Source organism: Panthera uncia, chromosome C2, assembly GCF_023721935.1.
Source record: "Panthera uncia isolate 11264 chromosome C2, Puncia_PCG_1.0, whole genome shotgun sequence".
Classification (NCBI taxonomy): Eukaryota; Metazoa; Chordata; class Mammalia; order Carnivora; family Felidae; genus Panthera; species Panthera uncia.
The window spans coordinates 117,956,492-117,968,969 of record NC_064810.1 but is presented as its reverse complement, the minus strand read 5'-3'; the positions used below and the strand labels follow the sequence as shown (position 1 = coordinate 117,968,969).

The 12,478-nt window shown below is 49.6% G+C and overlaps 1 protein-coding gene across 1 annotated transcript; it reads left to right on the top strand.

Annotated features, from left to right (window-relative positions):
* The first annotated feature begins 7,959 nt into the window (after window positions 1-7,959).
* On the top strand, window positions 7,960-12,012 carry CHST2 (carbohydrate sulfotransferase 2). Its single transcript, XM_049628701.1, has one exon. The coding sequence runs from the start codon at window positions 9,614-9,616 to the stop codon at window positions 11,450-11,452; it is 1,839 nt and encodes a 612-aa protein (XP_049484658.1). The 5' UTR covers window positions 7,960-9,613; the 3' UTR covers window positions 11,453-12,012.
* The last annotated feature ends 466 nt before the right edge of the window (window positions 12,013-12,478 follow it).

Here is a 12,478-nt window from a genome sequence, read left to right as displayed (position 1 = left end):
TAAAAGGATATAAAAGATTGCTGACCCTGACTGGGACTGTATGCAAGCTGTGGGCTCATCTGCAGCGATTGTACACATATTTCTAAGGGTTTCCAGCAAAACATAAGTAAACAATTGCCTGCCTGAGTGATATGGGAGTTTCATAAGGGCCATAAACACCCAAGCTGATGGCCAACATGGTTGGACAAATCCAGCTGTTTACAGAAACAAGGCCATTCAGCCAAAAACATACCAAATGGCACCATCTTTTATGGGTTCTTTTCCAACATGCCATGCCAAGCAGAAGAGTAAAATCTGAGAGATGGATGCCCAAGCGTTCTGACCTGGTGACACCAGCAAAAATGCTGCAAACATGTGAAGATATCGTGGCCTTCACATCATTATGGACAGAATTAAACAAGCCAGGGATCCAAAAGCCTCCAGAGCAGTGCCATGCATATTAATTGAGAACAATTAATTTTCACTGGAGAGGCCTTCTTTCTGTCATTAGTGACTGTTATTCCCACTTTGTCGGCACTGCTATTCTGTCAAACCCGATATTATGTGTTACGATGCTGCACATCCAATCTTCATTCTCCAGGTTCAGAGTCCAGGCCATGGCAATGGCTGAACATTGGTTTTCCATAATAGGTGTTAAGGGATGAACTGAACCAGTAGGGCTAAAGCCCAACAGTCTCTTATGTTCTGTGCAGAGGAGATTTGGGGGAAAAAGCCCAAAATATCCACCATTAAAATAACAGTGGAAAAATAAATTTGAATGAACCCAGGTGTTTGTCATAAAAATCACAGCAAATATCTCAGTACAATAAATTCCTAATTTCTTATGTTTTCCTGGAATTTCATCAAGTCGATTAGATCCTGAAATAAATGACAAATGGGGCATTGGCTGGAAATGAAGAAAGCAATGCATTTTCATATAAAGGCTAGGAGTTTAGATATGTATTGGATTGGAATTTGACCTATGGCATTAAAATGCAGATTGTCTCCCAAAAACTGTAAGTGGGACACAGACCTGCAGATGAGACTTTTTTGCATAATAAGTTGTGTCCTAACAATGAAATCTTGCATAAAAATAGACAGCTAACAAGGCAAAGGAAAAGAAACAGTTCAACAAATCAACAAAACATTTTGTGCTCTAGAAATGAGTGTGACAGAAACCGAGCTCAAGCCGAAAGGTTGCTCCTTTGAAGTGAGTCAAACCACATGTTGTGTCGTGACTGAGAAAAGAGGAATCTGAAGAAGGACAAGGATATATCATCTGAAAACTAATGAGACGTTACATTTTAAGCCAAAGTTGCATCCAACTTTTTAGCATGTAACTAGGCAAGATCTGAGCCAGAGGATAAAGAGTTGACATAAAACTTTGGGGATTCAGAATTCAGACACTACCACAGAAAAGGAAAGGGGGAAAGGACAATCTATAGAGCTGAGAAGATGCAGAATGAAACAATCCAGGCTGAGAACTACTTTCTATCTCCAATTTTTCCCTCTGAGGGATTTGCTATCTTGTGACTGCCAAAACAATGCATGTATGAGACCGTACATTCCACTTTGTTCACCAATACATTTTAGAAATTATGCAGCATACATTAAGCACAGAGGTCACCTAAGGAAAGTTGCTGTTTCTGCATAACAGTTTGTCTATAAGTTACAAGAATAGAGAGATAGCATTGCCTAGAATGGAATCTGCTTTTGTGTGTGGCAACGTGTACCATGAGACTCATGACATGCCCCAAACACTCATTCTTCTGCAGAAAGAACCGATGTGACAGTATGTTGCTATTGTAATTAAGTGCTGCCACGATTTCTTTTTCTTTCTGTTTAATGCAAGCAAAGGAGGTATTTCTGTTGCTTTTGGCAAATACAAAAGTTGAGAGTAATGGACTAGTTCTGGGAATTGTGAGCATTATTTTACTTATTTTTGTGCTAAGAACAAAATATTCTCATATGGTTGTGCAAGTTGTGTACTGCACAAAGGCTCCAGCATCTGCTCATTAGCTGTGAACCCTGACAAGGGGCTGTACCTGGGGCAGGGAAGGGGGTAGGGAGGCATCTCTTTTTAATTTGCACTGCTCCAGGAGAATCCTCTATGAACCACCTGGTAATCTTATGTAGCCCAGAGGCGGGACCAGTCCACCCACCTGCATGGCCCTGAGTAATTTATTGTAGGTGTTTACCCATCATTAAACACCAAAGTGGCTGCTACTTTGCTTCTTACACTCTAATGTGTGGACCAGTCACACAGGAATCTTGCTAAATGGCAGACACTGATGCAAGATGTCTTGGGCCTGAGATTTTGCATTCTAACAAGCTCTCAAGTGACCTCGTTCAGCTGATCCACTGACCACACTTTGGGTAGCAAGGCCCAGGGGACATCAAGGCCATCAAGACACACAGGTCAACTCCAGCTGTGATGGGCTCCATTCTCCCTGCTGTTTGAATACTTCTCCCCATCTTTCTGCACCCTTCAAATGTCAACCAGAACCCTTCCTGCCTGAAAAGAAGCCCTCACCAAACCAAATCCCCAAATATCCCTAACAAAAGAGGAGGAAAGAAAGTGATAGGACATCCTTCTTTCTTGTAGATCCTAAGTTCTTTCAACTTGCTTCATTCCTTCCTTAAGAGAAAAGACCCTTCATGTGGGGTGGGGGCAGGAATTACTAAGGGCTCCATGCCAAGCTGTGTGCTTTACCTACCTCTGAACCCTCCCTGGCCTTTTCTGTCTATTCTAGGAGACAGATATTATTATCCTATTTACAGATGGGAAACTGAAGCTCAAAGAGATTTCATATCTTGGCTAAGAACATTGAACTTGTAAGTAAACTTGTAAGGAATTAAATCCAGAGCTGATTCCAAATTCTGTACATGGGCCACTATCTGTTTTTAAATCTCAAAGAACTTAATTCTTTCTGTTAATAAAGAGATGGTTTTCCAATTGACCGCCTATTATCAGATACTGTGGTACCTGAGGTAGAAGTCACATTGAAGGCCTGAGGGTGTTACAGCAGACATCCCTTTATTTGTTTTAAACAGAATTCTATTAGTGCAGAGGCGTGTGGATGTCCCATGGAATTTCTGCCAATGTGATGTTATCTCTTCATCCTCATGACTGTTGATTTGGGTGACTGCTTAATTGTTTTTAAAGCATTTCTGATCAGGGACTGAAACTTCAGTGTCAAAGCTTCTCATCTTTTCAAATGTCATATTTCAAAATACTCTTGAGAGTTATCTCTCCTGACTGATCAGGATGGATGGGGGCGGGGGGGCAGAGATGGGCCTAGATGGTCCACAGAGAGGGGAATGGCTGCCTCTGAGCAGATACAGGGAGGCCTGGCCTCTGAGCATCTGTTAGGGTACAGACCTTCTGTGGAGAGAACAGGCTTACTCCAAGGAGGGATTCCTGTGAACTGGAGCTCCACACTGGGGATGAGAGGCAATAATCAGAGCAAAGCACTCTGCACACTCCCAGCTTCAACCCTGTTCAGTGTGTTCATAACTCACAAGTCCTGACCAACTGAGGGAGAAAGCCAGGGAAATGAAATGATTTTCAAAGTGCTTCAAGACCACTGTCTAGCTGAGGATAGCAGAAGACACAGCTTTTACTGCCACTGGGTGATGTTTGGCATGGAGATGTGGAAAGAGATGACAGAAGCCGGGTCTCTTGTTTCCAGGTAATAGTTTCTCCAAGAAGCCTTGTCCTAGAAGTTATTCATCCTTACATGCTTCAGCATGATAACTAGCTTCATTCAGCACGCTGAGATGACCCAGCAGCCTAGCGCATCAGAGGGGTAGATGTGGCCCACACTAAATTGCCTTTAGTGAACTGAGCATTGACATTATGCCATTGGATTGCATTGACTGGTCTTATAAGAACCAGCACTTTCTGCCCCAACTCTATAGTCATTTTTATTGCAGATTACAGAGACACATTTAAGGACTTAGTCTACTTTCTATACTGCATAATTCTTTTATGAGGACCCACAGCAAATTGACCAATAAGCATTTATTGAACACTTACATGCCAGATACTATGCTAGTATTGGGAAAAGAGTAGTAAACAAAGAAATCACATAAATGAGGCTTACAATAGAGGGAAGATAAAAAATTTTTTTCTTAGTTTTCTGTGTCAGGTAAGGCTGTTGGTCTCCTGACCAATTTTCTTTCTTTACACTGGCTACTGGGAAGCTCAGAACCAATTTTTTTTTTTTTTTTTTTTTTTTTTTTTTTGGCTCACCTCTAATAATTGAATAAGACCTCATGGAATGAATCGCTATATAGAAGCACACCCTTGGCTTCATGTTATTTTCCATTTGATCACTTTTCTTGTATTTATCTTTGTGGGCAATCTCACATCCCTACTCTCTCTCTCTCTCTCTCTCTCTCTCTCTTTTTTATAGGGGGCTGTAATTAAATAATAATCAAAGAGCCCAGTAGGTCCTTGGAAGCAGAGGTCAGGAAATACTGATGATTAGATGTGGTTTCTGGGAGTAAATCTGACTAAAAAGGCATGCTAATTAGTGTGATAGCAGTCCTGGCTGTGTGGCTGAGGGGGCAGGGATTACAAGTGCGCAGCCCAGCCAGTGTTGGTGATAAATAAGGCCAGGGGAAGGTGTGAGTGGTGAGGTCACTGATGCCCATGTGGGGGCTGGGCTGCATGGAGATCCTATGATCACTGTCTGGCTAGATACTGGAATGTAAATTTGGGAACTCAGAAGAGAAAGCACTGCTTTAAGGGCAGGTGGAGAATAAGGCACAAAGATGAAGCATGAATGAAACCAAAGCTGCAAGTAACAAAAATGGACTCTGACAAACTTAATGGGGAGGAGGGAGAATTTGTGGATGCATTTGGAGTAGCTCACAGGATCTAAAAAATAAATCCTCCAGGTTAATAGGCTTAAAGACAGGGCCCCTCTGAAAGGTTAATGGAGCATCTCTCTAGGGCCCCACTGATGGGAGGAGGAGGCTGCAACTGTTTTCTGTTTTTCAGTCTGTCTGATGAAGATTCAGACTGTCTGGCATGTACAAGGAGTTCAATACACATAGATTGAATGAATGAATGGAACTTTCATGAAGAGAACACTTAACTTGCTAAGTCTGGGTCCCACATATGCCCCTTGGGAGGAGAAGAGGAGTGCTTCGGCCAAAGTTCCCATCAAAGCCACAGTCAATGGGGTGGGGTGGTTCAGACACTGCGCCTGAAGAGAGGAAGAACGGAAGGGCAGGCCAACCCCAGAAGGGTGCCTGATGCAGGCAGCAGAGAAATGGCTGGTGGACTAGTTGTGGCAGGGGGACATCTCCTTGTCCAGTTAGCTTGTCCCTAATGTCTGGTAGGAAAAACTGTGCAAAGAGACTCCAAGGCTTTGTTCCCAATCTTCTGTCTTTATTCCCACACTCAGATGTGTCTTGCTAGTATTTATTTAAGAGTTTTGTGTGTATATTAACCAACGCAAAGGACCTATTTCCTCCTCTGAAATCCTCCTCTAGTTATTATCCCCTTAGAATGAGTTGGGGTAAGTATTCACTCTTCTTCTGTTCTCTGGAAGAGTTTGTATAAGATAGGAATTATTTACCCCTTGAAAGTCTGGTAGAAAGCCTGATAAAGCCCTCTGGGCCTGTTGTTTTTCTTATGGAAATATTTTAAATGACTGCTTCATTTCCTTATAATCATAAGACTGTACGGGCTATTTCTTTGTTTGACAATTAAGGCAAGTTTTTTTTTTTTCTTCTTGGAACAACCATTTCATTAAAAATTTTTAAGTAAATTAAGTAGAGTGTTTATCTCTGGAGGTTTTTGGGCTCTGTAAAGGGCTCGTGAGTATTCATTATCTTATTTAAAATCATATGAGGGGCGCCTGGGTGGCGCAGTCGGTTAAGCGTCCGACTTCAGCCAGGTCACGATCTCGCGGTCCGTGAGTTTGAGCCCCGCGTCAGGCTCTGGGCTGATGGCTCGGAGCCTGGAGCCTGTTTCCGATTCTGTGTCTCCCTCTCTCTCTGCCCCTCCCCCGTTCATGCTCTGTCTCTCTCTGTCCCAAAAATAAATAAAAAACGTTGAAAAAAAAAAAATAAAATAAAATCATATGAAATAGAAGAGAGCCACCCTTGGACTGATGATGGTGTGTTTTAAATCAAGGATTATGATTAATCCAATTCTGTGCATTTAAGTTCCACTAAAAATGCGTATTTGTTGCAAATATGAGTGAGCCAATCTATCTTGGTGTCCAGGGGTGAATCTGGCAGGCCCCCACTGACACTGACAAGCTTGGCTGGAAATTGTCCAGATACCCTTGACTTACATTTTTTTCCAAATCCTGATCATGGAGGAAGGTCTTGGAAGATTTTGATGCCATGGGCTGGGGTACTGGGCTGACAGCACCCCGGAATGTTAGGCCCCTATTTGTCAGGGATTAGGCAAAGGTCACAGCCAATGTCCAACAGCGTTCCTTTTCCCCATCACAGGGGTCCAAGAAGAGATACTGAAGGAGCATCCTGGAAAAGGATGTTCTATGCATTGCATGAACTGAATTGCAATGAACTAAACAGTGAGCTGAAATTAAGGACAGCCTATGGCATGACTGGCTCCTCTGCCAATGAAATTATAAGGTGACTTATTATATGTCTGGGTCATTACCATGCTAGAAGAATAAGTGGATTCAAATGAAAAGAATTTCTGAACACATGTGGGAAGAAAGGCATTGTTAGCAAGTCTTTGGATGTCATGACTTGTGACAAAGTTTGGAATTAATAATGACACCATGCAAAATGGTAAAATTTTTGCCAGCAAGGAGAGGGTGGAGATGCCGGAACCTGTAAATTTATGCCAGCTGAGCACTCGCTGTGGGGGCGTGTGGCAAATGGATTTACTATTTTGCCGACTCTAGTGAAGTGTTAGAAAATTGCAACAAAATTTTTCCTATGCAAACAATTGTTTAAAAAAGGGTCTTCCCTCAAATAACTGCAATTCATGGTGCTTTCTGAGTAACCACAAAGCCAGAGACTAAATTAAAAATACTAGAAATTATTTTTCTTGGAATCATGCTGAATATGAAAATGGAGATTTTCTTTCCTCCACAACACCCTCTCTCTTTAATCAGGCTTTCAGTGAGCCAATATAACTTATTTATTTTTATGGGGAAAAGGTAGAGGGAAGAGGGGACAGGGACTTTTGAGACAGCAGCGGAAGAGAGGTGGGTGGGTCCAGAAATGGAGAGATGAGAAGTCACACAATTAAACTCTACCGCCTTCCTCTGTAAACAGGGATTAAGGGCGTCTGTCCTGACCCGTTCCTAGAGGGGATGCATGCTACTTGAGAAAGCTGCACACAAAACTCTACTCTGTCCTAGAAACGTCTCATCCTTACACTTTATCAGAACGACAGGGAGAAAAGTTATTTGAACTCACTCAGGGCGTTATGGGTTTTTCTGGAAAACGGGGGAAAGTCTAGTTCTTTGAACATTTTTCTATCCTGAAAACCCACGTGAATTAGGTCACTTTTCAACAGTCCTTGCACTCCTGAGATTCTATAAAACTCACTGAAGAATAATGGCGCAAACAGCAACATTTTAAATTTAGAAGAGTCCTTTGGCTGAGAGAGGCTACCCAAAATAGCACAAATGTAATTCTGCAGTAACTGTCAAACTTCCAAAAACTTCATCGGGCAGGAGGTAACAGAACACCTCCAGCAGATCCGCGCTCTGTTTACCCGCAGCCCGTGAGCTTCAAGACTCCTAGTGATTCGCTGCTACTCAGGCAAGGCCTCCAGTAGGGTTCGATCATCTGGGCATCTAACACCCAATCACCGCTGAATTACTGGATGCTATTATAAGTGTCCCCATTTTACGGATGCAATTGAGGGTATGGCTTAGTCGTCTCTCTTACTCTCAGGAGCGAGCGATTTTTCATCTTTTTGAAAAGAAAGCAACTCAAAATGACTTCTTCCAACGACCGTGTTTCCTTTAGTCGAATCATTTGAGCTCCTCTGTAAAAGCAAGAAGCAAGGCAAGTTGTTTTGTCTTTTTTTTTTTTTTTTTAACTGCAAACTACAACAACAAAGAGGCACTACTCCCCGACCCTCCACCACCCCGGTTCCCGAGGATGTCAGTCACCCTGGAAGCGTCACCGAAAGCGGAGGTCGGGAGAGCATTTTCGGGCGGCAGCCCGAGCGGCCCTGTCCGTAGGTGGAGTAAAGCGGGAGGCAAGACGCCCCGCCTGCACACTCCTCCCGAAAACTGATGCGTCTTCTTTGACCCGGGGGTCAGAAAGATTTATTACTTCCTCAGTGAGGGAGAAACCCCAGACCAGCTGGAATGCGTGAGCCGGGAGTAGAAAGCCTGCAAGCGGCGCTCGGCGTCCTCGGAGCGCTCCCGGGAGCGGCTGTGTCCCCGGTTCCCGGAGGAGCCGGGCGGTGCAGACGCCGAGGGAAGAGCAGAGTGGGCGGCCGCTGAGGGATTTCTGTTCAAACTTTATCACCAACTCTTTCTGAGAGCAAAAATATGCGGCTGAGCCTGGCAGCGGCAAGGAGACTCCCAAGTTTCTCAGAGCCCCCGACGCCCGATCGCTCCGAACCCCGCGCTCGCGCCCAGGCTTTATGCGCACGGATTGTTACGGCCTCTGCCGTGCGGCTGGCGGCCCGGGCTGCGTCGCCGTGAATCGAGTCCCGCATCTCCAGCCCCCAAGGCGGCGGCGGCTGGAGCCCGACTCTGGGAGGAGGGCGGGCGCGGGACGGGCGGAGGAGGAGGGCAGCGCGGCGAAGGGGAGGAGCCGCAGCGACAGACGGCTGCGCGCACCAACCCGGCGCCGGCTGGCAGGAGCCGCGCAGAGGCTGGCCCGAGCGTGTTGCAGCCGCTCCGCGTAGGGGGAGTCGGGTAGCAGCATCCTCCCGGGCGCCGCTTTCGCGCGGCGGCAGCGGCGGGGGCTTTCTCTGCCCGGATACCTCTTTGGCCAGAACTGGTCGGTGCCAGGGGGCGGGCCGACAAGGGAGCGCTGCAGACTCGGGCCCCTTGGCCGATTGTTGTGTGTGTAGGGTCCTCCCCGGCCAGTCGGAGGCTGCGGAGCGGCGGGCGCTGCCGGCAATGCCGGCCCGGGCATCCTCCGAGTGATGGAAGAAGCAGCTGCTGCCGCTGCAGGGTCTCGCTGCGCCCCATCCACCGCCGCCAGAGAGATGGGAAGGTTCGGTGCACGGAGGCCGAGAGCGAGAAAGGCGGAGCCGCTTTGCCGGGAGCTGGGTCCTGTATAAGCCCCCTCCCCCAGCCGGCTTCGCCCCCCAAAGCGAGGAAGGAAGCTGCGGTCTCGAGAGGGCGGCGGAGACGCCGCTGGAGCTGGGCACGCCGGCCTCAGCGGAGCGCAGAGCAGGGTTCCAGGCCCGGTGAAAGTTTCCCTTCCCAAGCCGCAGGGCGCTTGCCGCCCGGAAACTGCCCAGGGCTTGCGGTGCTGAGTCCCGCGGACCCCTCTGAGGCGCGGGGACTCCCGCGGAAGACAGAGAAATCGAGGAACGAGTGACAGCAGGACAGACCGCCCGGCCGTGAACCCGGGCGGCTCTGGGGTGCGCCCGCGGCTCCAGGTGAGCGGGGGAGCCTGGAAGACCCGAGGGTGGGCGTTACTTAGGTGGAGGAGGCGGATGGGGAGGAGGATTGGGGCGCATCGGCTTACTCTGCTTCCCCTCGCAGGTCTTTCTCGGAGCCGCTGCCATGGGAGAGCCAGCTTTGGGCGTCGGGGACCAGCCGCCGCTGCTGCCGCGCCTGCCTCGGAGCCGCGGCCCCAGTCCCCGCGCCCGAAGTCGGCCCGCTGCGTCCCCCTCTCGGGCTGCAGGGCCGCCTCCGCCGCGTCGCCGGCCCCGGCTGTGCCTGTGATGAGCCGCAGCCCGCTGCGAGCCCTGCCCCCGGGCGCGCTCCCCCGGTTGCTCCCGGCCGCGCCTGCCGCCGCGCCGCGCGCCCTGCTCCCGCCGTGGCCCCGGCGCCCGGGCCGTCGTTGGCCCGCGTCCCCGCTCGGAATGAAGGTGTTCCGCAGGAAGGCGCTGGTGCTGTGCGCGGGCTACGCGCTGCTGCTGGTGCTCACCATGCTCAACCTCCTGGACTACAAGTGGCACAAGGAGCCGCTGCAGCAGTGCAGCCCCGACGGGCAGCTGGGTGCCGCGGCGGGGGCGGCTGGCGGCGGCTGGGGGCGCCCGGGGCCGCCGCCAGCAGTGCCGCCCCGCGTACACACCCGCCTGGACCCCCGTACGCCGTACCGCCCTGCCGCCGCCGCAGCCGCCGCCGCCGTCGTTGGGGCGGCCCCCGCCGCCGCAGCAGGGGTGGCGGGGGCCGTAGCCACTCCCCGCAATGGCACTCGGGGCACCGGGGGTAGCGGAGAGAAGCGGCAGTTGGTGTATGTGTTCACCACGTGGCGCTCGGGCTCATCTTTCTTCGGTGAGCTCTTCAACCAGAACCCCGAGGTGTTCTTTCTGTACGAGCCAGTGTGGCACGTGTGGCAAAAACTGTACCCAGGGGACGCTGTTTCCCTGCAAGGGGCTGCGCGGGACATGCTGAGCGCTCTGTATCGCTGCGACCTCTCCGTCTTCCAGCTGTACAGCCCCGCGGGCAGCGGGGGGCGCAACCTCACCACGCTGGGCATTTTTGGTGCGGCCACCAACAAAGTGGTGTGCTCCTCGCCACTCTGCCCCGCCTACCGCAAGGAGGTCGTGGGGCTGGTGGACGATCGTGTGTGCAAGAAGTGCCCACCGCAGCGCCTGGCGCGCTTTGAGGAGGAGTGCCGCAAGTATCACACGCTGGTCATCAAGGGCGTGCGTGTCTTCGACGTGGCCGTGTTGGCGCCGCTGCTGCGCGACCCCGCCCTGGACCTCAAGGTCATCCACCTAGTGCGCGATCCTCGTGCTGTGGCCAGCTCACGCATCCGCTCGCGCCACGGTCTCATCCGCGAGAGCCTGCAGGTAGTGCGCAGCCGGGACCCGAGAGCCCACCGCATGCCCTTCCTGGAGGCCGCTGGCCACAAGCTCGGTGTCAAGAAGGAGGGTGTGGGTGGCCCGGCAGACTACCACGCGCTTGGCGCTATGGAGGTCATTTGCAACAGCATGGCCAAGACACTGCAGACGGCCCTGCAGCCCCCGGACTGGCTGCAAGGCCACTACCTGGTGGTGCGGTACGAGGACCTGGTGGGAGACCCCGTCAAGACCCTACGGAGGGTGTACGACTTTGTGGGGCTGCTAGTGAGCCCCGAAATGGAACAGTTTGCCCTCAACATGACCAGTGGCTCAGGCTCCTCCTCTAAGCCTTTTGTGGTGTCCGCTCGCAACGCCACGCAGGCCGCCAACGCCTGGCGGACGGCCCTCACCTTCCAGCAGATCAAACAGGTGGAGGAGTTTTGCTACCAGCCCATGGCCGTGCTGGGCTATGAGCGGGTCAATAGCCCCGAAGAGGTCAAAGACCTCAGTAAGACCCTGCTCCGGAAGCCCCGGCTCTGAGAGGGTTTTCTGGGAGACTTGATTCCTTGTAGAGACACCCACGGGAGGATTGTGGTGTATTTAAACAAAAACAGCCCAGACCCAAACTGAGGAAGCCCACGTATTCTATTATAGATATATAATATAAATAACCACACAGGCACTTGCTGTCAATGTTTTGAGTCATTGAATTTCAAGGAACAGCCACAATACACACACGTCTCAGAAAAGGCAAGACTTGAAAGCTCTGACCAGCTCCCCTCCTCTCCTCTCCCCTACCTTTTTTCTCCCAGTTCTTACCCTCTCTCCTACCTGCCTTGTGTTTTGAAGTGGGATGTTGATTAAATCAAGGTCCAGTAACTTAAATCTTGTTTACAAAATTTTCGTCGCATCTGTGAACACTTAAAAGAGTCATTTGGATGTGGGGTGGGGTGGGGTGGAGAAAGGGGAAGTTGTCCAGGAGCACAAAGCTCCGTTGGACAAACCAAGGAGGCATTCTTCTAAAAGTAGACTTGTGTAAAAGGCAAAGGTTATAAAGTGAGTATTAATAAAAAAAAGGTAATAAATAATATTCTTTTTAATATCTGCCTCCATTACTTTGGATTTACCTGTGCTACTTGTCCTGTGTAGCTTCAGACGGAATTTGCTTCCCCTCCCCCCACCCCATTTTCCCAGTCTGTTTCCTAGAAAACTGCTAGGACGGGTGGCAGCAGCTTCTGACTCCTTGATAAGAACCTTGGAGTTGTTTTCTCACACGTAAATCACAGCCTGTCAGGTGCCCAGGAATGGGAACAAACCTTGAAATTCTAAAGGCAAAAACCAAGCAAGGCACTGGAGGAGAAGGCCCACTCTTACTTTCCTGTTCCACTGTGGGCACAGAAAGGAAGAAGCAACCCCGTGAGGATTTGACGGCATTCGGTTTTGATTATTGTTGGGTTAAGACTGGGGAAACTTGACGCAGAGACGTGTTTTGGTGCTGAGGTTAGTTCAGAAAAAGGATTTTGTTTTTTGAAGAAAAGTGTGTAATTAAAATTTCTGAGGATTAAA

Excerpts from the sequence above, each read along its gene's own strand:
- CHST2 (XM_049628701.1), top strand. The coding sequence starts at position 9,614 with ATGGGGAGGAGGATTGGGGCGCATCGGCTTACTCTGCTTCCCCTCGCA.